At 37.8% G+C, this 27,218-nt stretch overlaps 1 protein-coding gene across 1 annotated transcript in view; it reads right to left on the bottom strand.

The window, feature by feature from the left end:
• The window catches only part of LOC139946031 (serine/threonine-protein kinase PLK1-like), a 41,939-nt gene that overhangs the window by 13,981 nt on the left and 740 nt on the right, over positions 1-27,218 (bottom strand). The window contains exons 2-7 of the mRNA XM_071943614.1: positions 25,509-25,787; positions 15,700-15,807; positions 9,756-9,872; positions 5,023-5,240; positions 1,917-2,012; positions 836-1,268 (exon numbers count right to left, since the gene is read on the bottom strand). Coding sequence (XP_071799715.1) covers positions 836-1,268; positions 1,917-2,012; positions 5,023-5,240; positions 9,756-9,872; positions 15,700-15,807; positions 25,509-25,760 — 1,224 coding nt within the window. The 5' untranslated portion in view covers positions 25,761-25,787. The remainder of the gene's footprint in view (positions 1-835; positions 1,269-1,916; positions 2,013-5,022; positions 5,241-9,755; positions 9,873-15,699; positions 15,808-25,508; positions 25,788-27,218) is intronic.

The following is a 27,218-nucleotide window of genomic DNA, read 5'->3' as shown; positions in this document are numbered from 1 at the left end:
CTTCATTCCTATTGGTCGAGAGCAACGGCTGAAACAGTTGTGCCACATCACCACGCGTTGAAGAAAAGGAATTTTCTTCAGTGTACATAACAAAGGAATGTCCACACATTGGGCCGTATTCATAAAACAGCAATTGCTTTTTCTAGGCTTTTGCTTACATCTTTATACATACATCTGTATAAAGATGTAAGCAAAAGCTTTTATGAATACGGCCCATTGACTGCAAAACAGAGCTGTGTGTAAGCTTGGGCGATACCACGATATTATCGAATACCGCGATACTAATTTGGAAACAATTTCGATATCGGATTGATTTTGTTTTAATCAAAATATTGATATATCGCAAAGTCGATGGTATCGCAATATCGCGATGTATTTCCTAGCCGAGACATCTTGCACCCCATAGGTTTGGAGTAAAAGCAGAAGAATAAGTCATTAGAACACCTCTCTTATGCTATGACTGTCTCTTCTACAACTTTCACTGGGAGTTTGAAGACTGATTTTGTCAAATTTAATTAATCGCGATTATATCAAATATCGTGCTATTTTGTCGATGATATATCGTGATTAAAATAAATCGATATCGCCCAAGCCCTTTTCTAAAACCACTGCTTCGGCTCTGGATTCGGCCCTGTCTAGCTTGGCCCCGCGGTGGTTTGACAACTAAGCATACTAGGTGTACACGCGCAGGGCTTCAGACAAGACAAAGAGACTGAATCCGAATCCAAAGCCGAAGCCATGGTTTCGAAAAGGGCCCTAGTTTATGTCCTTATGTAATAAATACAATTGTTCAAACAAAATAAATTTGGGCGGGTTTTTGAAAGAATTTACACACCACACTTGTGGGAGACTTCTGCTGCTGTGGGTGTGGAACGTTACCGCTGGAGTACATTTTCAGCTGGGCTAACGGCGCCGTCACGTCCCTCCGCTGTAACGTACTCTCCCTCCTCAACCGACAAAAATCGTTGGTGACAATCCCGCCCGAGCCGTCACTGATCAGCACCTTAGTGATCGGAAATGAGGGCGCTGTTGTACAAGCGGTAGGCGATAACGTCTCGGGTATGTAACCCTCGGTGAAGAATTCATGGTCTATGATGGCCTCTAGAGGGGGCCGTTCATCTGGGTCTGAGGACAGGAGGGCTGTGATGATGGACTTGGCACCCAGCGAGAGAGTGTCAGGGAGGATGTATTTATTGTGCTTGATACGAGAGTAGGTTTCCTTGAGGGAGCTGGTCTCAAATGGTGGCTTTCCAACCAACATTGTAAAGCTGAAAAATAAACAAGAACATGATTTCATTGATTGGGTGAGCTCAGCTCTACAGACTCCTTCCGTATTATGTCAGACTCAAAAAGCGTCAAAAGGAGGCAGGTCATAGGACAATAGCTGTTCTATGTGTGTAAATGTGTGCTTGACCTCGTAGCATTTGGCGTGATGCAAGGGTCTATGGATTTCTTTAGAACCCTTACGCAAGGCGAAACACACCTCACAACAATGCCTGTCTACCATTTCCATCATTTTGGGAGTCAAATCTTTTGTGCATATTTGTGCCTGATTTTGACTCACAAAATGGCAGACAGGATAAGCGCGTGTGAGTCCGCTACCCATCGTGCGAGGGGTCTATACATGTATATAGGCCCTGACTAAATTGACATCTATGGCTGTTTCTAAAAGCAGCCTATATTTTAAAGCATTGCAATGTGTTTATACAGCCATAGCTATAGCTGCCTACGTGGTTCATGGCCAAACACAGTAGTTTCTCCAAAAAAAGAGGCTATTTCCAAATTGGCAGGTACAGCTCTGGCTACGACTGTTGCTAAGGGTGTGTTAAGTTTCAAGGCATGATGACATGGAAATCTAGCCCTAACCGCAGCTGTAGCCACCCATTCAGACACGTTCATACTAAAGGAACACTTACAGTATACACCCAAGAGCCCAGACATCAGCCTCAAAGCTATGGCCGATCTTGCCCAAGACTTCTGGGGCAATGTAGTTGGGTGTACCGCACATCGTCCTGTGGAAAGAATACAACAAAATATGATTGTCAGAACTAAGTAATGATTGAAAAACCATGAATTAAACATCAAGGTACGGGAATAGGCTTCCTCTTAAGTAAGGTAGTTTTTGAGAAAGAGGTCACTTCTAAAGGCCCGGTCCCACTGCAGCGATAACGATAACTATAACGATAATGATAACGACGCAAAGAGAACGCATTCCATTGGTTGAATGAGCGTGCACGTATTCTGCATGGAGCAATTCGACCAATAGAATGCGTTTTCTTTGCGTCGTGATCGTTATTGATTTCGTTATCACTGCAGTGGGACCGGGCCTTCACTCAAACAATATAAGACTTTAGGTCTGTCGCCTATATTATGCAGCTGAAAGCACACAACTTTGTGCAACATGAGTTTTTTCCTTTCATTGTTCTCTCTAGCAATCGAGTCCAAATTTTCACAGATTTTTTATTTTATGCATATGTTGGGGGTATACCAAGTGAGATATTGGCCTTTGACAACTACCAAAGGTGTCCAGTGCCTTTAAAGACAAGGTATGCCATTGGTTTTTGGGTCCTACTTATTGTTTAAATCCTATGTAAATGGAGATGTATAAAATAAAACTAATCTGTAAAAATTCCATTTCAGAGGGTGGTAGTGTTTTTTAAGGATTAACAAAATATTGAGTGGTTATGTCCACGCAGAAATAATGGAATACACAATCTGAGAAACATTTGGTATGAAAGATTCATATGGATTAAGATTCATATGGATTAAGATTCATATGGATTAAGATTCATATGGATTAAGATTCATATGGATTAAGATTCATATGGATTAAGATTCATATGGATTAAGATTCATATGGATTAAGATTAATATGGATTAAGATTCATATTTTGTATGGATTATGGATTAAGAATGACCCATAATTGAAATACACATTTTGAGAAACATTTCGTACAAACACGTTTCTCAGATTGAAATGTTTTGAATCCCTATGTCTAAAAACCACATTCCATATTGAATACGAGTACAGGCTAGTCACCAGATGTGAGTCACAGTCAGATTTTAAAGATGTACGGCCGTAACATGAGTCACATTTCTAATCATAGAATACGTCACTTGAGTCACGGTCATACATTATCATACAAAGTAGGTACGACAGTGACATGAGTCACAGGCCACCATCATTGTCAACACGATTTTTGTTGAAAATGTCTAGACAAAGGGAAGGTAAGGCCGTGTCCGAAACGACGACTTCGGCTACAGCTACGTCTAGATCAGCGCGTCTGTCAGTGTTGAAGAATAGGCGATCTAGCCGTAGCTGTAGCCGAAGTCGCCATTTCGGACACGGCCTGAATGTTTGGCAATCTTAAAATTAATGGCACTAGATATTTTTGGTCAGAAGCCTACATCAGCTTCGATAGCATACATGTAAAGCATTTTGAGAAACAGTTTACTCTGAAGTAATGTGACTATGTACAAAGATATCAGGTTTTTATGCCCCAAAATTTGAATCTGCGGGTGTACTCCTACAAGGGAGTTTTTCTTTCTGGGTGGACATACTTGCTCCGGATTTCCGGTGATACCTCAAAAAAAGGCTAATACTTTCTTACAGGTTAGTTTTATTGAATACATCTACATGTATATAGGATTAAAACAATTAAATGCTTCCAACAACGTACACTTTACCTTTAAGGAAACTTAATACTACAGGGTTGAAAAATGAACTCTCCTTAGATCAAAGTTTCCCATCTCTTAAAGCCATTGGACCCTTTCGGTAAACAGTTTTGTCCAAGGCCCACACTTCGTGTATCACAACTTCTATATCAAATAACAAATCTGTGAAAATTTAGGCTCAATCGGTCATCGGAGTCGGTAGAAAATAACGGGAAAACCCACCCTTGTATCCGCGCGTTTCGCCGTGTCATGACATGTGTTTAAAACAAATCCGTAATTCTCAGTAACGAGAATTGATATTGTTTTACTGTTTTCTCAAAAAGTAAAGCATTTCATGGAATAATATTTCAAGAGAAGTATTTAACCACTACCTTCTGTAAACCCTGTAAGTTATTTGTAAATCTGTGGATTTTTTTTTTGTTCTGTACCGAAAGGGTCCAATGGCTTTAAAAGGTTGAGATGCCTTTTGTAGATCAAGTTTTTTGGCCATGACATGAATCCCTACTCACTGTGAGTGAAGATGTACACGTATGTACTATAATTTACCTGTAGAAGTTTTAGCTTCATAAGTCTTCAAGTTTTTGAGAGAAAAAAGTGAGAATCACAAAGCGATGTTTTCAGGCAACAGTGCCACCAACCGACTGGTGGTGTCTCGTTTTGAGGATGACTAGTAAAACTAGTCGCAACGTAAACAAAATTACGTGAGTATTTGGCTGTGTTTCTTAGAAAATACATTTAATAAATGGCAACAGAATAGCAATGTTTTCAGGCAACAGCGCCACCAACCGACTGGTGGTGTCTCGTTTTGAGGATGACTAGTAAAACTAGTCGCAACGTAAACAAAATTACGTGAGTATTTGGCTGTGTTTCTTAGAAAATACCTTTAATAAATGGCAATAGATATTTTTGGTCAGAAGCCTACATCAGCTTCGATAGCATACTTGTAAAGCATTTTGAGAAACAGTTTACTCTGAAGTTATGTGATTAAGTAAAAAGATATCAGGTTTTTATGCCCCCAAAAAAAGTGAGAATCACATGTTTTCAGGAGAGTCGCGTGATAACGCTGTATATGCAAAGTTTTCATATCTTGATAAGAAAATTATTTTTGTGACAGTGTTTTACTCATTTCTCAAAATCTACAGCAGCTCTGTAAGTAATATTTGAAGGGAAGCTTTCAATGACTTCAAACCGTTAAATCTGTGTGCATTGTGTTTTGTGTCGTACAAAAACTACACAAACTCTTTAAGTATCATCAATAGGTCTGGCTGCGGACCAACATGCATTACACACTTGTCCGCAAACACGCACTAATCACTTCCTCCTTAGAACACATGAACATAATTGTACCTCTTGCGGTCTCCTTGGAACTCCAGCTTGGCAGCCAGCCCAAAGTCCCCAATCTTGACCCCCATGTCATCCGTCAGGAACATGTTGCCTAGTTTCAGGTCTCTGTGTAGGACACAGTGACTGTGGAGATAGCGGACTCCCTCGATGATCTGTTTCATGAAGTACCGCACCTCTGGCTCGGTGAAGGTCTTGCGTAGCTTTAACATTTGTACTAAAGACTGAAAAGAATTAAAAACAATAATAAAAGAGGGTATTTGTAAGGCGCCAAAATCCACCAAATTAAGGTGCTCAAAGCGCACGAGAGGGAATTCTCACACAGTAAGGAAAGAGAAAAATCAGACGAAGAACTTTTAAGTAGGATTTGAAACTTTCAATGGTGGAAATGCGATATGATAGGTTTGCAATAACACCATGTAATGACTATCTTTAAGTGAGTTGGGGTGGTTCTGAAAAGAACCGTTGGTTTCAACTTGACGTTTCGATCAGTATGCTCTGATCGTCTTCTGGAGAAAGAAGAACTACAGATAAGTCATATTAAACAAGCTGGTTATCAAACTAATCTGAAAAGTATCAACACTAGAAATTTTACTAAATTGAAGTCGTAAGTCATTCATGCGAAAATGACCTACATGTATCACCCCCATGGTTTCCTACTCTTAGGGCATGCTACAAGGAAGTGTTAGAAGATCAAGGAGATCGTACAGAAGTGTATGGTTTTACCCAAGAAATATATATTATACATAGGAGCGGAACCATGTATGCAATGAAGCAAGAGAAGTTTGAACGTAATACGACATTCGACCTGGTAGCCAGTGTAGTGACTTCAGTACTTGTGTAATGTGAGTGTATTGCCGGGGCCGGGAACATGTAAGTGTGGTACAGAATTTCAATCGTGCTAGAAATTACATAAAGTTTGTTAAACCTTGTAAGTCTACAAGCAGGAGTCAGATTCGTGGTTGATAAAAAAAAAGTCTGAAACTTGAACCGGATCTTAGGAGGTATGTTCTAAAATGATAGCGTTTCCAGCTTTGGATAGCCCCTGGAGTTGTAGATTCCAAGAAGCTTTAGGTAACAATATCCTCACTACTGTACTAGAGAACAGGTGTGACATTTGGTCCTTGGGGAAAAAAATAGGAAATATTTGTTGAACACAAGGGCTGACCTACTTTTTCATATGGTGTAGGCTTAAATAACCTTTTAAATAGGCTAATTTAAAATCACAGTTTTTCTGATTTTTCAAAGGGCAAACAAATCAGAAATCAGACTTTAGTAGCAAGAATATCATGCCTGTAGAGAAGTAGATCAAAGAGCAGGATTTATCTTTTAAATCTGGAAAAAATTGAAGTGTATTTGTCACTAGGCAGAAATTTAAAAAAGACTGAATTTAAGTCGGAAGTTTCTCATCCCCGTACATGAGACCAATCAAAAGATGATGAGGTAACGAGGGCGAACAACTACCCAATAAATAAACTCCTACACAATAAATGTATCAAAAACTCTGATTAGCAGATTCAGTGTGAAGAGACATTACCTTTAAGTTTAAGGAGGTGTCAACATCAATGTTTCAGAGATTGGCATTATAAAAAACGACAAAAGCATTCTGAGATGATGATAATAATCATGAAAAAGAACCTCACCACACTCGTGTATCTAAATCTCACAGAATGCCAGTTATGATTTAGTCCTAAGGAACATAAATTCATTCTGTGTTTAGAGATGAAAAGACACGAACTAAGATGACAATTAAAGGGATAAAGAACCAGCCACTTTCCACACTCCCATCTGTAAGTTCAACTAGACAGACACAGTGCTAGAAATTACACATACGTTGTAATGCCAGTTATGATTTAGTCCTAAATTCATTCTGTTTATTCTGGTTCTGGTTCTGGTTCTGGTGAATTACTGCACAATCTCCACATATCGGGATGTACACGTGCAGGTGCGTGAGCAGCAACGATTTACATGAAGTGAGCCCCCTGATGATGTTACCCATATCCATAGCTTGAAGTTTACTCTTAAAAATACTAATAGTTGGTGATGAGCATACACAATCTAAGATGAGGATGAAAGTAATAAAGAACTAGCCACCTCCACACACTTCTACATCTAAACCCCTAGTTCAGCAAAAACAAAGACAGATACAGCGTCAGGAAAACAGAGAAAGCCTGTAGTGTAAAGATTTAGTCCTAAAGAACCTAAAATCATTCTGTTAGTTCCAGAGAGATGAACATACACAATCTAAGACTAGCCACTTTCCAACATGTACATGTACCTCCTAAAATCCTTATCGCTGGGGATTTTTATATCGATCAAAACAGTGCAAGGCAGAGTGAGAGAGTGAAAGACTGCCTGAGGCGCCAGAGCCAAGGAACATAAGCTGTGTAGATTCGGAAGACGACAGTTTTAAAGGCACTACAGCCATTTTCATGAAATGTTACGATTAATCCTATCTCAAGTTAGGACGAGTAAACTTAGGATGGGTTCAATGCGTCCTAACGTCTATGGATTTGCAACTTAATTAATCCTAAGTCCTAAGATTAATCTCAAGTTAGGAAGAGTTTGGTGAAATCGGCGGCTGGACACCTTTGGTAATTATTAAAGACCAGTGTATCTGAACCTGTGTAAAAATAACAAATTTTTGAAAATTTTGACTCAATTGGTACCGAACATTATGTAAAAGTGACTCAATTGGTCATCAAAGTTGCAAGAGAATAATGAAAGAAAGAACATCCTTGTTGAACAAATTTGTGTTCCTTCAGATGCCTCTACAAGGCTTCCGAACTGAAGTCTTTCAATATTTGAGGGAGAAATTACCTTTTTCTCTTACCTACTTCAGAGGGAGCTGTTTCTCACAATGATTTATACTATCAACAGCTCACCTTTGCTCTTTACCAAGAAATTGTTTATCAGTAATTACCAAAAGTGTCCAGTGCCTTTAAGATGATGATATTGAAGTTGGTGAAGACCTGCCCATTCATTGGATGAGATTATAATAACTAGTTCTTATGTAGCGCATTTTACAATAACCCCATAGAGATAGATGAAGATGATGCTGAAGGACATAAGTGTCAGGACTGGGATTCGAACCTACACCCCAATGACTTAACGACCAGAGCTTGATCAACACTGATCAGCGAGAGATAGATGAAGATGATGCTGAAGAACATAAGTGTCACGACTGGGATTCGAGCCTACACCCCAATGACTTAACGACCAGAGCTTGATCAACATTGATCAGCGAGAGATAGATGAAGATGACGCTAAACTGAGCTCACTGGGGACCAACTAAACCAACATTGATGAGAAGATTCAAGGAACAAGAACCAGGGCCGTAACAAGGCTAATTTTTTAGGGGTTACAAGGGGTGTACCAATTTTTTCTAGGGGGCACTTCTGGACAAGTTTCCATTTGCCGTTTGCCTTTTTCTTAAAACAAGCCCCTTTTCAGCAAGTTTTATGCACTTTACTTTTTTTATAGGATAATATGGCGTGAGAGGGTAAAAAGAAAAATAGTTTTAGAAACATTGAAGTAATCACAATAAAGTCGATAAAATGTGATTTTTTTACTCTGAAAATTTTCAATTCAAAAAGTCCAGATTTCAAAAGGAAAGGGTGGCACAAGCCCCTGTGCCCCCCCCCTCGATAGGCCACTGACGAGGATAAAATCAGGAGCATTCATTTTGTTTTAAAGTGAACAACTTGACATGAATAACAACGAGATGCCTACATACTTATAACAGATCTTAAAGATGACAGCTACTCAAATGTAGTGTTATCAGAACGTCTTGCCCTTCCACAGTTTTTGTTTCGCTTCTTTAATAAAGCGATCATTAATTTTGATGAATGGTGATTTTTGAGAAACTGGAGGATCGGAATATAAGCTTCCTCTTCCAATATCAAAAGGAATTTTCCTTTGACGCTGTCAGTCTTCATTTTTTTTTCAGGTCAATCTTTCACAACAGCTAAAAAGCAGGAACTAGTCATCGTCACAATATTTGTACAAGCAGAGGACCATGGGCTGTTTGAATAGTGAAGAGCAAAATGACAACATCTGAGGCATACATAAGATTGACCAAACTCCCTTATGCATAATTCTAAGATGGAATTTCTGATCAGCTGGAAAAAAAAAAATGCATTTTGAAGTTCCTTGATTTGTGAATTTTAATGATGAATCTGCACTGTAGAGTTGACTAACCTTCTGTGATGAAATATCTGATCATATAAAAAAAAGTACTTTGACACCCCTGAATTTTGAATTTTAATAATACAGACTGGCCACGCTCCATATTGGATACTTCTGAGAGAGAAAAATTCTCATCATCTTAAAAAATGCATTTGTAAATTTAATAAAAATAATGAATTTTAAATATGAATCTTAATGATTTTATTTTCAACACAGACTGACCACACCTTCATATGGCATCATTCTGAGAAGAATTTTTTAGTCATCTTCAAAATATATGTGTTTGTCAGTACCATAAATATGAATTTTATAAATATTTTTTTTTCTTGATTGACCAGACACTTTCCTACAATCTCATATTCGGCATAAGTCTGAGAAGAAATATCTCATCATTTAAAAAAAAAAAAAATTATAATATTTGTTCACTAAAAATTGACCAACCTTCCTCAACATAGGTCTGAGAAGACACTTCTCCTCATTTTAAAAACATGTTTAAGTTCCTTAGAAAAAAATAAATTTTAATAATAATTTGTCACTACATATTGACCAACCTTCCTGCTGCATAATTCCAAGATGATATAAATATTGTCTTCATCATCGAAGTGCCTATGGAAACTGACCACGTTGGGATGTTTGAGGAGCGAATGGACGTGAATCTCTCGCTGCATCTGCAGATGGAATGGAATAATAAATGTTATCACCAGCCTCCATTAAAATACAGAATGAAAACTATCATAATTGTTTGTAAAAATAATCAAAATTCTAGGTTGTTATATTAACATAGCGCTTCAAAAAGCGCTCAGTATTTTGTCATGCAAAGTATGTAAGCTACCTTTTTGGAGTATGAGACCTATTCCTTATGTAATGCTTTATAAGATGATGTGACACAATATGCTGCTAATCAGACCAGAAACACCAGGGCAAACCCCTTTGCTTTATGATAAATACACTGAGTTCTTAAAGGAACATGTTGCCTTGGATCGGTCGAGTTGGTCTATGAAAAGCGTTTGGAAACTGTTTGTTATGAAAGTGCGTGGTTTTCCTTTTACTATTTGATCTAATTTGATCTTAGTCAAAAACTTGACTCCACAAAATGGCATATTTGTGTGGATCATTGTATTCTACTTTTAAAATATCTGTCCAACCATCATTTCATAATAAACGGTTTCAAACACTTTTTTATAGACCTACTTGCCTTATCCAAGGCAACGTGTTCCTTTAACCGTGCATTACACAACACACAGGACCAACTGCTTAACGTCCCAACTGAAGGACACAGCAATAATAGTTCAGTGGCTTGCTTAAGGACACAAATGTCATAATCGGGACTCGAACCCACTTTCTGCTGATCAGAAACACCAGAGCTTGAGCCGACTGTTCTTATCAGCTCAGCCATGTCATTGTAAGATCAGTTGCCGTCGGCTGGGGAACCAACAACTACATGTACCGTCAACAGGTTTCGCCCAATGGTTTCTTCAAAAACTGTTTAGCAATCTGGTCCCAAAATTTGTTGATGTTTGGCCGACCGAAGCATGCTGAATTGAAACAAGGCCTTTGGAATATTTTTTAAATTGAGTGTTAACCTTGCTTTTCAAATCCCTACTGTGCAATCTAGGAGAATTCGTTTTTAGTTGTCTTTGATGTTTTTGTGAAGAAAAACAAATAAGAACAAATAAAAATAAATAGATTTGCGGATTCAGCCGAAAATTTAAGATACTGTCCTACGCTAGATTGTGTATTGGGAATCACTGTCCTCCAAAAACAGAAAGAAATATTATAATGATAATTATGATAATTTCTAGAAGTGCCACACAAGATCACTTGCCCATGAGCTAAGAAACCAACATCTTCATTCTGACAAAGATTTAGTGGTCTGATAAATAAAAATAACTACAAGGCAATACGATATTGACAGAGTGCCTTCCTGTCACTGTACATGTATACATGTCCAGACCGGGGTTCTGAGGGTCACATAATGCATAATGGTGTTATTTGTTTTGATGCTAAAAAAAAAAAAAAAAACGTTGTAATTCTATCCCTCACTTGGTGCAGTATGTTGTGTGATGTCTGGGTGTCTTTTTGTATATGTTTAGGCCTGAAACTTCACGGAGGCAACGGAGGCGATTGCCTCCATGCCCCCTGGTCATTGCATTGGTGCCCTTGAAATGATCCTGTAGAAATTTACAATATTTCCTCATAGGGTGCCCTTTACCAAGGAGAAAATGCCTAGGTGCCTCTGCCCTTTAAAAAGCGAAGCATGCAGGTTTGTATGTTCTTTTTGTAGAACCATGGAAATAGAAAGTAAATTTAAAAACTACCTCTTTGATAGGTTGTCCATTTACAGGTGGGTGTGTTAGAAAAAAAAACTTGGACATCCATTTAACAAATTTTCAGAAAACGTTGACAGTTCTGGGATGGCTCTGCTTAACGCCGAATTCTACACTTACTATCACCATTCTCTGCCTAAGTGCAAGCGGCGAATTACTTCGCTAGCTGTGTAAGCGTAGATTGCCTAGTAACGTTGAGTACGCACGCCACACACGCACAAGCCAAATTTTTTGCTAACGCGTGAAATACACTTGACGTAAGCAGGGTAAGCAGAGGCATGAAATTGGGCCAGAATTCCTGGCCGAGGTGATGAAATTATTAAAGTCATTAAAGCACGAGTTGTACATGATATTTTATTCTGTGTATGCTTTGTCTGAGCAAGTCATGTGTTTTTCATCATTAGGAGAATACTAATTGTAATGTATAGTTTCAGGAGTGTTTCGTTGACATTTGAATGTTAGATAGCTAGTTTGTTATTAGTCCATATATTAAATCATGTACGCCGTGTAACCTAAGACATTCTGAAAGGGAGAAATGACCAGGAAGACAAAATGTCAGCTAAAGAGGGTGGTCTTAAGATTGCAGACTCAGTGGCAACATAATCTTGTTTTCTTTCCATGACAGGGGGCTATTAAGGTGTACATCAATAGAAGGGTTGTTTTAGTACGTGATGGCGCTGGAAGGTTGAACACAGTGTGGAATTAGGCTGACAAATTTATTGGATCGTGAACAACAAAATTATGTAGAAAAAAAGATTTAAAGAATTGTCAAAGACCAGTACATGTATTCCATAAAATAACAAACGTGTGAAAATTTGGACTCAATTGGTCATCAAAGTTGCAAGAGAATAGTGAAAGAAAAAACACCCTTGTACAAATTTGTGTGCTTTCAGATGCATAATAATTAAGGGTTCAGACCTGAAGTCTTTTATTACTCTCTCAGAAACTATGTTACTTTAGAGGCAGCAGTTTCTCACAATGTTTTATCTTATCAACAGCTCTCTGTTGCTCGTTACATAAGTAAGTTTTTATACTAATACCTATTTGGAGTGACTACCAAAAGTGTTCAGTGTCTTTAAAAGATGATAATTCGAGCCCACTTTAGTGTTTCAATGAAGGAAACATTTGTGAGAGTGAGACAAAAATTGTGACCTTTTTTAGTACTAATTTTTCAAAAACTACAGCACCTCAGCAAGTAATGTTTTATGGGAAGCTTTCTACTATAATTATCTTCAAACTGAGTAAGTTTAATACAAATATGTACCAAAAAAAGTACATAAATCCTTTAAGGCACTGGACACTAGTTTTTGAGAAAGAAGTAATTTCTCTGTAAAATATTTGAATTAATTTCAAGACCTCACTTGTGATTACGCGCATGTTTACACCGTCTGTATTCTAACACTTAGTCTTAATAACTGAAATCCAGAGTGTCTAACCAATCTAAACATAATTAATTACTTTTCCTTAGATAAATTATCGCAGTACGACTACCGCGTAGCAAACATACTTCTTGTTTGCTTAATGAAACCCAGTTCTTTATTAATAAGAGCAAGTGTATGGTGTAAGCTTAAAGGGACATGTTGCCTTGGACCGGGCGAGTTGGTCGATGAAAAGTGCTTGGACCCGTTTGTTACATATTGTTCGAAAAAGAAAATACAATTATCCACACAAACATGCCTCGAATTGGCGTGATTTTCCTCTTATTTTCAGAACTAACACGGCCCGCAATTTTTTTGACTCTACAAAATCTGCCTCTACAAACAAGCGTGCCTTGTTTGTTCATCATGTAAAAGGAAAACCACACAATTTGGAGGCATATTTGTGTGGATCATTGTATTCTAAACAGATCCAAACACTTTTCATAGACCAACTCACCCGATCCAAAGCAACGTGTCACTTTAAGGGTGTGTTAGTGATGGCTTTTGTTTTCAGTCAGACACTTTAAGCCAGGCTCATCTTCTTATACTTCACACGCAAAAGCGAAGCAAATTATGCGACCCAAACATACACAACACCCCGTTTACCCAATTGTGACGCAAGCAAATTCACTTTGCTTTATCAATTTGATGAAATATGAACCAGGCTTTGCGATGCATAGACTTGTGGACAAGTCGTTAATGGTCCCACGCGGTGAAATAGTCGAGTTGTGGCGGTGCTACGGCGAGATCACTTCTCTCGTGTGGACTGCCGGTTGCCGACTTCTACCATAGTCGCGACAGCAGTAGTCGAATACCGCAGGATTCGCGGGGAGAGTCAGAATGCTATCAACGCGACAGACATTTAACGACTTGTCCACAAGTCTATGCGATGCATTGCATTGTATTATAAAGCGCGTATTAAGAAACCCGATAATTTAACCCGAAACTTTGAACACCCATTTCCGATTCCGGTAAAAACCCGAAGTAATGTGCAACGTTCCTGTTCTAGGCATCCAGAATGAGGATGTAAAAGTGAAAGCATTCAGATTATTTCATCCTTAAGGGATATGAACATTTCTTGACTCATATTTCAGTTCCTTCTTCAATTTCGTCTCGGAACCTTTTTCGGTCCGACTGTAGTAGGGAAAATATGATGTCAGAGTGACTCAACTTGGCTTAGTGTTCACATCACATTACACGCTGTATGTTTTGCAATGACTCACAATTTACCTTCTCCATCGTTTATTTTGCTATATTTTTTTTTTAAAACAAATTAATTCCAGTGCGATTTTGTTTTACATCAAGTGTCTTTAAAGCCATTGGACCCTTTCGGTACAGAAAAAAAAAAAAAAGTTCACAGATTTACAAATAATTTACAGGGTTTATAGAAGGTAATGGTGAAAGACTTCTCTTGAAATATTAGTCCATGAAATGCTTTACTTTTTGAGAAAACGGTAAAACAATATAAATTCTCGTTAACGAGAATTACGGATTTGTTATAAACACATGTCATGACACGGCGAAACGCGCGAAAACAGGAGTGGGTTTTCCCGTTATTTTCTCCCGACTCCGATGTCCGATTGAGCCTAAATTTCCACAGGATTGTTATTTTATATATAAGTTGTGATACACGAAGTGTGGGACTTGGACAATACTGTTTACCGAAAGTGTACAATGGCTTTAAAGGGTTTTGATACCAAATTTTTGGCCATGACATAAATCCTTATTTACTGTGAATAAAGGTGTTTGTAACATAACTTAACTGCTGTAAAAGTTTTAGCTTTGTAGTCATCATTTTTTTGAGAAAAAAAAGTGTAAATTACAGAGCAATGCTAAAACAATTTCCATCTCACCGAGACAAAAATTATTTTTGTGAAATGTTTTTTCTTATTTCTCAAAAACTACAGCACCTCAGCAGATCATATTTGAAGGGAAGCCTTCTACTATCATTATCTTTAGACAGTGTAAATCTGTGGACATTTGTGTTTTGTGTCATACAAAAGTGATACCCAAGCCCTTTAAAACCAAATCCAACAACTTTTCATCGTCAAACTCAATCTGCTGGCCGAGTAACAACTGACATTTCAAATTGAAGGCAAGTCTTGCCAGTGGTCAACTTTAATCCACATTTTCATGTCCGAGATTGACCCTGTACCGCTCACGCACTGTTCATGTAACGAGCGATGTAGTTCAGCTTGGCATTTTAATATACTGGCTACAAAGCTCTGCCTTAGGGGGCGGTGAAAGGGGGGGGGCTGTCTGGTTTATTTCCAAGCCGACCGATTTTTTAGCATCCACATATGCCCCGTGGATGTCTGGCATTTTCGGGCAGCCTTTATAATTTAGCAAGCCAAACAGAAGTGAGGGATTTGTGTAAACATCGGGATGTGATCGGTATAGTTTGTTACGGCAATAAAAAATAAGTCAAGGAACCTGTGTTAATTAGATTGCACAACACGGTTCAAGGTATTTCGATCAGTTCTTATCAATTTAAAGTATGTTTTTATAAACACCCACCTGAACAATATATTTGATTCTTCATTCGATAAAATTTCCGTTGGATAATTTGTATTTCTAAGTTGCAAGAATATATATTGAATATCTGTCCTTTTGGGGGGTGTAAAGGCACAATATATTTCTAGCTTATTTCCGGTTGTGGAAACTGTAAATTGTTCTAGCCTCAAATCGATACAAAAATGTATGTATTTTTTGTTTACTGAGTGATCCCTGTGTATTTATTCATACCATACCTTTTCCATCTGTATAGGCTTAGCGATGCGAGCCTTAGGGACAATCTTGCCTGCATAAACCTGCCTCGTCTCCAAGTCAATGAGCTCATAACATCTGGCAAAGCCACCCTGCAAAAAAAATCAAAGGTAAAGGCCACGTTACATCTCAATTTGATATTAATTGTCTTCTACTTTGACCTTAGTGAGTTGTCCATGAAAGGTAAGTATAGCTTCTTCTGAAGCTACATGTAGATACATCAGATGATATTGACGTTAAGTTGTTCATGTCAAATTTCTCTTTTTAATGTCTTTGTATAGAAAAATGTATTATAATTTACCATTACAAGTTTCAGCTTCATTAGTCGCCAAGTTTTTGAGAAAAAGAACGAAAATCACAGAGCAATGTTTTCAGGGGAGTCGCAAAAATTATATACTTTTCGTCTCACTGAGATAAAAAAAAAATCATTTTTGTGTGAAACTCGTTATTCGAAAAAACTACAGCACATTACAGTAATATTTCAAGGGAAGCTTTCTACCACCATTATCTTTAAACCGTTTAAGTTTAATGTAAATCTGTGGACATTTGTGATTGTTGTTTTTTTGTCGTCGCAAAAAAATTAATCAAACCCTTTAAAGCGTGCTCACACCCTATCCATACCCAGACAAATCAGCAGACAAACTCTAATTGTTAGCTATGTAGAGAACCGTGTTAATATCGTGTCTACGGAGAACACACACGTTCTTTGACCCTTGCTCTTTCTGGCCTGTTTCCTCCTACATACGGTAAATGTACCTCCTATCGTAATAAGCTCCTCAGTATTTCAAGAGGGTTTTTTTTTCCCTGTACACACTGCGTGGGTATGTAGGCAGAATTGAAGGCTTGATGCTGTTTATAATGTTGAATGAGTCATATCAAATAATACAGATTGGCTGTCACGACGAGGCCATATCAACAGGCTAGAAATGGCAGGTAATAAGACATCTCAAATAAGACAGAATAGCTGCTACATGCATGCTTAGACATCTCTATATGTATAGCTGATATAATGTAGCATCTCGAATAAGAACGAAGTACCATAATGTGGCATCTCAAATGAGACAAAATAGCTTCTATATAAGACATCTCAAATACATGTAACTTAAGACAGAATAACTACTCTAATATATGGCAGCTCAAATAGAACAGAATAGCTGCAATAATGTAGCATCTCAAATAAGACAAAATAGCTGCTATAAATATGGCATCTCGAATAGGACAAAATACCTTCTGTAAAGACATCTCAAATACATACACTGTAGTAACATAAGACAGAATAACTGCTCCATTATGGCCTCTTAAACAAGACAGAAAAGCCGCTATACTGTGGCATCTCAAATAAGACAAAATAGCTGCTTTATTGTGGCACCTCGAATAACTCAGAATAGCTGATATAATAAGACATCTCCAATGACACAGAAGAGCTGCTCTACAAAAGACATCTCAAATAATCGATAGAGATAACCTTGATAGTCCGACAGATAAGACAAGGAAGATAGTGGTTGCACTTAATAATATGCACTTGACACCTTCAGCAATTGTCAAAGACCACTGGTATCCTCACTCTCATAGAGGTGTATCCTCATTCCTCACCAGCTGTATCCTAACATACACTGCACTTTATAATATTACAAATCAGTTACAATTTGGACTCAATTGGTCATAGAAGTTGCAAAAGTATTAATGAAAGAAAAAACACCCTTGTTATACAAATTTGTGTGCTTTCTGATGCCTAAAAGGCTTCAGGCCTAAAGTCTTACTAGTATTTGAGTGAGAAATTACCTCCTTCTCAAAAACTATGTTACTTCAGAGGGAGACATTTCTCACAATGTTCTGTATTATATAACTGACATACAGATCCTTGTCATTTGATTGGTGGAGCTTACTTCATGTGACACTCACTGTTACTCCCATCCGCACCGGCGATCAAAAAGACCTATTCGCCCATGGGGAATAGCATTTCCCATTCAACAGTTAGGATCATCCTTGTTCCCAATGTTTTTGAGCAGTACAGCGCCGCCGCGCCGCTGCTAAAACAAAGGAGCACCTGTGCAAAAGGTTGTGATCCGATTGCTATTAAATTTGTGCATTGTTGCCGCTACGCGGCGGTTCCGCACCAGTAATTTGTAATATGTCAGTTATATAAAACAAATATTGAGTGGCTTTAATTCGTAGAATGGAAGGAATATTATCGCTCGGTAAATTTTGGACTGTTCCATTTCACTCGGCTTCGCCTCGTGAAATGGAACAGTCCAAATTTACCTTGCGATAATATTCCTCCCATTCCACTCTGAGCCACTCAATATTTGTATACTATCAACCGCTCTTCATTGCTTATTACCAAGTAAGTTGTTATGCTAACAGTGTAATTACCATTAGTGTCCAGTGCCTTAAAATACTAACTAATTACATTAAAATAACTGCATGAGCATACACAGCTACAACAACTTCATTGCATCTGATGAATTAGTTGTTGCCACAAAAGCATGTTACATAATGTAGATAGTCTTTCAAAGCTACATGTACCCCTACTGGTAGCTGCTTCAATAAGATTTCAAATAAGACAGAATGGCTGCTATAGATCTCGGGTGAAATTCTCTAGTTGGTTGTGCTCATTAAAAAACTACAGGACAATAACGAATTTAGACATAAGAAATTTTGTCCGCTTTGGAGAAAGCCATGTTTTGACCGCCCCCCCTGTTTATAAAACAAAGGGGGGGGGGGGCAAAGGAAATACATGACCCCAAAAATGTGGCTTTTTTAACACCAGTTAATATAGTGCGGGCCTGTATGCTTTGATTTTGAAAGGGGCAAGGGCACCAAGGCATTTTCTCCTTGGTAAAGGACATCCTATATGAGGAAATCATAATTTGTCTACTTTTCCAGAGCATTTCAAGGGCACAAAGGCAATGACCAGGGGGCATGGAGGCAATCAACTTTGTTTCCTCCGTGAAGTATCAGGCCTGATAGAGTTCCACACTTTCAATTTAGAACAAATGACACGAATTATAGCAATCTGAAGTAATATTGTGCATAATATTCTCCCGGTTTAATTTGTTTTCCTGAGTTGTTGCGTCCGTGGTGATTAGCCGTGTCCTCTATCAAGACCATCCCCCGGTCACAGGGAGCTGATTGGCAGGAAGACAATGATTGCTTATTCATTTCCTTGTTACTTCCGGATAGCTACCGTGGGATCAACCGTGTTGGGACCAAGGTTGCAAACATGGACAATATCTGCCTGAATATGGAGCGGGGACTGTCGCAATGAAATCATCTCTTGGGTTGTGTACAAGTGAGAGGTTAGAGAAAAGGTTTTGACTAAGAAATGGTTTTTGTCACATAGGAGGAATCCGGGGGATGAAGAAGCAGTTTTGATAGTTTATAGATTTAGATAGTTTATAGAATTTGATAGTTTATAGAATTTGATACTTTTTAATAAAATTTGAAAGTTTATAGAATTTGATAGTTTATAGAATTTGAGAATTAAAAGAATTTGATAGTTTACTGAAATGATATTTAGTTTATATAACTTGATAGTTTATAGATTTCATTGATGATAAGTTTACACTCATGTCTCTTCAGTTTTTCTTACCACTGATGAAGAAACACAAACAAAGTATCGAGAAATTAGATGCTTATTCATTTCCTTGTTACTTCTGCTTAGCTAGCACATGTGTATTAGCTACCGTGGGATCAACTGTGTGAGACCAAGGTTGCAAATATTGACAGTCTCTGCCTGAATCTGGAGCGAGGATCTGCAATGAACTGATCTCTTGGGTTGTGTACAAGTGAGAGGTTTTGAGAAAAGGTTTTGACTAAGAAGTGGTTTTTGTCTCTAGAGTTAGAGTCACGAAGGAGGATTCTGGGGGGGGGGGGAAGAAGCATTTTTGATAGTTTATAGAATTAGGCAGAACTTTATAGTTTATAGAATTTGATAGTTTACAGAACTTCATACTTTTTAATAATAGAATTTGAGACTTTTCAAACAGAATTTAATAGTTTATATAATTTGATAATTAAAAGAACTTGATAGTTTACTGAACTGATAGTTTATATAATTTGATAGTTTATTGAATTCATTGTTGATATTAGTTTACACTCATGTCTCTTCAGTTTTTCTAACCACTGAACGAAGAACCACAAATAAAGGATTGACACATTTAGTTATAACTCAGAACTCTAATATTCAAGAAGTTATTTTTGATTCTAAACAAATAGGCCTATTTTCTAGCATTTAGAACTTTGCTCTAAAATAATATAAAGTCACCTTCACCTAGCTGCTTGGGAAAAAAGTATTTATTTCAAATACATCAGGAAAGAAAACATCAAAAGGACTCGAGATGCTAATTTATCTTCCCCATTGCAGTACTTTATTCAAGAGGTGTTTGCATTTGAGAGCAATACGAACCAATACTGAGCTAATACAGGATCGTGTGCGTTGAGAGTAGGGTCAAGAGTTCATAGTATTTGGAAGAGCTAGACTTTAAACTGGAGTTTGGCACACTACACCATTGCACTGCTGTGATAGGGTTTGCATCTGAAGTCTTAAATGTCAAGCTGTATACATGTACCTGTAAACTATATTTATAATGAATGTTTACGAGTGCAATGGTGTGATTTTATGGTTCTGGAGTGATGAAATAATTATTTGGTTTATTTAAATAAACCATCAAGTATAAGACATTAGTCATTTAATTTGTGTGCGTGTGTTGTGTTGTCATTTAGCCTTTTTATGAGAAAAATTTGCAATGCACCATTTTGGTTGGTAAGCAGTTTGCAACACCTTATTCAAATTTTTCTTCTTCCAAATTTTTAAACTAAAAAGAAATGTTTTAAAGCCATTGGACACTTTTGGTAAACAGTATTGTCCAAGGCCCACACTTCGTGTATCACAACTTCTATATAAAATAACAAACCTGTGAAAATTTAGGATCAATTTGTCATCGGAGTCGGGAGAAAATAACGGGAAAACCCACCCTTGTTTCTGCACGTTTCGCCGTGTCATGACATGTGTTTAAAATAAATCTGTTATTCTCGCTATCGAGAATTTATATTGTTTTAATGTTTTCTCAAAAAGTAAAGCATTTCATGGAATAATATTTCAAGAGAATTCTTTCACCATTACCTTCTGTAAACCCTGTAAGTTATTTGTAAATCTGTGAACTTTTAATTTTTTTTCTGTACCGAAAGTGCCCAATGGCTCTATAAGTATAAAATCTTTGCATATAACTACATACTGCTGAACACTTAGGATTTGATTTGCCATGGGTAAGCTTGACTGGTCATGCGGTAGAATGGCAAAGGTTTTGGGTTCAAACCCTTCTGAAGTATTATGATTTTTTTTGTTTTTTTTGTGGCATATTTACTTTCTTGTCAACGCTATGTGTATTTATTTGTTTATTATTAGTTAATGTCTATTGTTAAAGCCTTTTGTCTTATATTGCAACATTTCCCTCTAGAGCCCGGTTCATACTTCCTGCGAATGCGAATGCAACACGTATTTGACGAACTAATTCACAACAAATAATGCGCATCAGTTGACGTGCTCAACTCAATCAAAAACAATCGCTGCAAAAACAGCCCTGTAATGTCAAAATTCGCTTTGCATTTGCAAGAAGTATAAAACCAGAATTTACTCAGTTTTCATTCAGAATACAACATACATTTTGCACATTGAGTGCAACTTAAATCTAATAATTTTCTATGACATGGGGTGTTTGAACTTTTTAGAGTGCAATATTAAATCGTGGTAAACGCAAATATAACATGCAAATTCTTTGTGTAAAGGGAGTGGACACTATTGGTAATTACTCAAAATAATTATTAGCATAAAACCTTACTTGGTAACGAGTAATGGGGAGAGGTTGATAGTATAAAACATTGTGAGAAACGGCTCCGTCTAAAGCGAATTTGATTTCAAGACTTCAGATTTAGAATTTGAGGTCTCAAAATCAAGCATCTGAAAGCACACAACTTTGTGTTGACAAGGGTGTTTTTTTCTTTCATTATTATCTCACAACTTCGCCGACCGATTGAGCTCAAATTTTCACAGGTTAGATTTTGTATGCATACATGTATGTTGCGATACACCAACTGTGAAGGCTAGTCTTTGACAATTACCAATAGTGTCTAGCGTCTTTAAATTTCTTCTACTCTCAGGCCTGATCAAATTGCCTCCATGCCCAAAGTCATTGCATTGGTGCCCCTTCAAATATTCCAGCAGTAGCTAAATTTCCCTCTATTAAAAGGGAAGGTATACGTTTCAAAATCACTCTAAAATTCATTGCAATCAAAACTTACTTGATTAGAAATACGGCAGTTTTCGATAGTGTAAAGAATTTTGAGTATCATTTCACTTCGAAGTAATGTGGTTAAATGAAAAAAAAGAAAATTATTCCCCAAAATTTGTATCTGAGAAGCTTTACTGTTAGAAATGTTTCACACATTGTGTATTCCAATTACGAATTATTCTTCCTGCATCCATGAAACTGCTGTGGATTTTCAGCCTTTTGAAATGAAATTACAAAAGGCTAGTTTTATCGACCAACCAGCTTCAAAAACCAAAGGTTAGCGTTTGTGCAAAAGTACAGCATGAAATGGATTCAGATGACCTTTTTACCACCCCTACACATCCTACACATGTGGCTTACATAAAAATGACCTCTCTGATCATACACGACCTCTCTGACCTAAGTTTCACCTGAAGTGTCAACAATAATTCTTAAAAAGGATTTCTAAGAGTCTTTTCAGAACTTGTAAGTTTGCAGTAAAGCACAGTGGATAAATTAAGATATGCCTGACTGAACACATTCTGCTTGTGTGATTTTAATGCATTAATTCTACACACAAGCCTTTTAGTTTCTAAGTTTCAACAAAAACTCTCAATAAATTTCAACAAATCTTTTCAAAACTTGCTATAATTTTTACAGTAAAGCACAGTGGATAGATTTTGAATTGCCGCGGGGCTTAACATATTCTAAGTCTGTGATTTTAATGCATTGTTGTTATTCTGTACGCAAGCTTTTATAGCTTTGAAGTGCCTGAAATGGACACAGCGCCCAGTCAGTGTGTGACTTAAATTATCTGCAAGCATGGAACCTTTAAAACATTGTGAGAAACGGCTCCCTCTGAAGTAACAAAGTTTTCCAGAAAGAAGTAGGCCTAATTTTCCATGAATTTGATTTAGAGTTTGAGGTCTCGAAATCAAGCATCTGAAAGCACACAACCACACAACTTTGTGTGACAAGGGTGTTTTCTCTTTCATTATTATCTCACAACTTCGACGACCAAATGAGCTAAAACTTTCACAGGTTTGTTATTTTATGCCTCATGTTGAGATACACCAAACGAGAAGACTGGTCTTTGACAATTACCAAAAGTGTACAGTCTCTTTAAGATTAATTACCAAACATACAGTGTACATCTTTAAGGATGCAATGGAGCAACAAACTCACTGACAATGTTTCTATTTTTACAAGTTTTATCTGAAAAAAAAAATCATGTTGACAGACATGGAGCACATCCAAGCCTGGATGAACAGACTCACTCATTACTAACGCACTGGATCGAGTTTCCAATGCCATTCCTCTCATCACAAAGGGACAGGAAACGCTGATCATAGGTCATTATTGAGCTTCAGATCAGTGGAAGAAAGTACTCATAACCTGTTCACTGACGGTGATTCATAAGCACTGATCCCGAAAGGGGGGCCATGTTTTTAGGGGGATACAAGGCCTGTTTGTGTTCAACACCGTAAGAGAATGGCTCCGCTTTTGAAAAGAAATAATAAAACTGGGTTCTCATAGTATAGCTTTATCACACCCCTACAAGGGGCATATCAAAGCGCTCAGTATTTTTTTCTGTAGGTATGTGGAGCTTCATTTTTAAGTGTGAGACTTGCATGTTTTACCTGTATACCACCAAGTAATCTAAATGGTTTTCAAGGTGCTGATCAAACCAGGGGCCAATTTCATAGAGCTGCTTTAAAGCAAAAAATTTGCTTTAGCGTGAGAATAGCTTGCTTATTTTACACATGTTACTGCCCAAAATGTCATGCCATATATGTTGCTTGTGACTGGTAATTTAGCTGTTGTTTACTTAGCATAAAATTTGAGTTGAGTCTTGGCCGGTAAATTTTACTAAGCAAGGATGTTTCTGCTTGAGCAATTCTTTTTTGCTTAAGCAGCTCTATGAAATTGGGCCCAGGAACACTGGGGCAAACCCCTTCTCTTTACAATAAGTGCACTTGGGTTACTTTACGTGCATTACACAACACGCGGAACCTACGGCTTTAAGTCCCATCTGAAGGACACAGCGATCGAAGTGTCCTACTTAAGGACAATTGTGTCCCGACTGGGACTCAAACCCGCACTCAGAAACACCGGAGCTTTAGTCCAAAAAGAGCATCATTTCAAAAAAGAAATTTAAGAGGTTTCCAAAAACGCAAAATCTCCCACGTAAAGTTAGCAGGACTTTTGTATTATGTAGTCAATGACCCTGGGAATTGCTTCCAGTTGACTGCAGACATTTATTGGTTTGACATTAAAAAAACAAAATACAACGCGAGGTGTTCATACTCATTGGACAAACACCTGAAACGTTCGAGCTGAACAACAGTTGTGTATCATAGTGGAAGGGAGATTTTTACCTTGAAAGACATAGAGTGTATTATACACGGATTGGACAGCTTTCATACTCTACCCATTTTCACTTTCACGTTCTTAAAGTATTAGAGGATTTAAAATTTGCTAACACCACAAACAAAATATTGTATAAACCTATGATGTTTCCTTTTCAACTTCTTGATCTAGAAGACTGGAATGACTTTTCCCCAAAACCAAATGTTTCTCTCTATTCTTCCTTAATTTAAACGAGAAAATGTACACATACGATTTGAAACTTTGCTTGGTGACTGAAGACTACAATCCAAAATGATGTTTATGATTTATTAATTTTAAAAATGTCATAATTTTATAGCAGAATCCCGCTGAAAACATAGCTAGGCCTGACAAACAAAAAACACAATAAATAAAAAGCAAAAAAAAACACACAAAACTGGAACAACACAAATGGACTGAGAATACAATCAATAGCCGGAATTAGAGAACACAAATTGAGCTAGATGCAAATGACCTCATTAGAGTAGGACACCCTCATCTTAAAGGAACACATTGCCTTGGATCGGAAGAGTTGGTCTATAAAAAGCGTTTGTAACAAAAAAAAATTAAATGCATATGGTTAGAAAGATGTTTTAAAGTAGAATACAATGATCCACACAAGTTTGCCTCGAAATTGCAAGGTTTGCCTTTTATTGTGTGAACCAACACGGTCGGCCATTTATGGGAGTTAAAATTTTGACTCCCATAAATGGCCGATCGTGTTAGTCGACGAGGTAAAAGGAAAACCGTGCAATTTCGAGGCATGTTTATGTGGATTATTGTATTCTACTTTTACAACATCTTTTTACCCATGTGCATTTCATAACAAACGGTTACACATGCTTTCCAAGGCAACGTGTCCCTTTAAAGATAAAAAGAAGGTGGCTCATTTGGCCCATCTTACGCCGTGCGTACACAGACGTGTGAATTGTATTTTCCATTGTTGCATCATCGTTTTACCTCTAAAATGGCCGCGTGATGACATCAATGCATTATAAAGGTCCATACTAAAAACAGGGTAAGGTAGAGAAGAGGGGAGGGGCTGTTTGGAACCCAATCGTCTTGCATTAAAATGAAATTCTCTGATATTCTGTAGGAGAGTATGACATGATTTTTTGTCTCGTTCTTGAACTCACCTTTCCCAACAGACGCCCTCGGTGGTAAGACTTCCCCGTGTTTGGATCTTTGATCACCGCTGGTAACTCAAGATGGAAATGATGCTTGCTGGACTCCGCCGATGTTGGGGAGCCGTTGTGTTTACCCTTTCCATTGGACGGGCTTTCCTTTCTTCCCCCGCCCCCCTCCCTGGCCGGGGGAGGGGGTACTGGAGGCAAGGCAGGAGCCTGGGGGGTCTGCGGGGATGCATTTTCTGGAACAACTGGTAGCATTTACAAACCACCAATGAGGTACTGACACTGTAAAAGATATTTTAAAAAACAGAACTACGCATCAAAAAAAACATTACTTTTCCATCAACAAACAGTTTCCTAAAATAACAATTTGTATCGGGATAAAGAATATTAATTATAAATTGGTTTTACACATTTACACAGATGTGTGAATAGCCCTTTTTACTCGGTACTTTCCGGAGTTCTGTGGAAAAAAAAACCCAGCAGGATTACTCCGGTGGGATTCGAACCCGCGGCCCTTGCAATTCTAGAGCAGTGTCATACCAACGGGACTAAAACATCATCCTATTCCTGCACAAACATTCGTCTGGCGTTTCGCCATTAAAACTGGTGCAAGGAAATCATACAAATTTTACTCTGTATTAAGGTTTTTAAAATTAAAATGATTCCCACTCCCAAGCAAAATTACATTTTCAAGAAGTACAAAAGGTACTGTAAAATTGATCACTCTTTTAATATCACCACATCTTGTCAAACATTATTTGTAATGTCCTTTAGGCCTGTTCACGCCCATAATGTCAGTCAGTTTCGTCTGTGACTGTGATCTGTCTTTAATTGATTGATTTTCTGGTGAGTCAGGGGGCCACACTGCAGCACAATGAGCAGGTGTATTTATACAGTAAGTGGGTATTCCTGCACACTCGATGGAATCTTGGACCAGGGGGGATGGGCTTGTTAGGGCAGGGGTGATTAATGTAGGCTACAACATGCAAAAATAAATCAGCCTTTCTTTGTGTAGGTGAGGTTAGCCCATCTCCCCCAAACCTTCTATCATTTTGATCTACTAAAATGTGTCTTTTAAAGTCAAATTGGATCATTATTGGACTGGGTGCATTTTAAATGGTTTCAAATGGGTGTGGGTTTTGAGGCATTGCATGGTGAGGTATCAATGGTTTTTTGTGTGGTTACACCATGCGTGTAGCTTTGCTTTGTAGATTTTGTAATTTGAAAACTTGTTCTTGCTATTTTATACTGCGCAAATTAGATTTCGGAATTCGGGAGACTTCTTATTTACCAAGCGCTCACGCGAGTAACCACGCACATGGTGTGTCATGACAAGTAGAATAGCGCCCGGGCAGCCCGGGAGATATTCTACTTGTCATGCGCAATTACCATTGTGCAATTTGTCAACCGGGCGCTATTCTACTTGTCATGCGATCTACTGGTCATACGATCGTGAGTACTGTTTTGTAAACACGCACAAAAAGCGCTCTCTTTACCGACATCCAAAACCTGAACAAACTTATCATGTGCATTTTATTTCACAGTCGTAATTTTCCCTTGCTCAAAACTTATAATCCGGTAACTGAATATGATTGAAGAAGGCCTATTATTTTAGTAAAACAAATATAACGATGGTTTATTTTGGGTGACTAGTCAATATTTGCTCCCTTGGTATTGGAAGTTGAAAAACTAGTTCCTCCCTCGGTTTTGCCT

This window comes from Asterias amurensis, chromosome 13 (assembly GCF_032118995.1).
Source record: "Asterias amurensis chromosome 13, ASM3211899v1".
NCBI lineage: Eukaryota > Metazoa > Echinodermata > Asteroidea > Forcipulatida > Asteriidae > Asterias > Asterias amurensis.
This window is presented reverse-complemented; position numbering and strand designations above follow the sequence as displayed.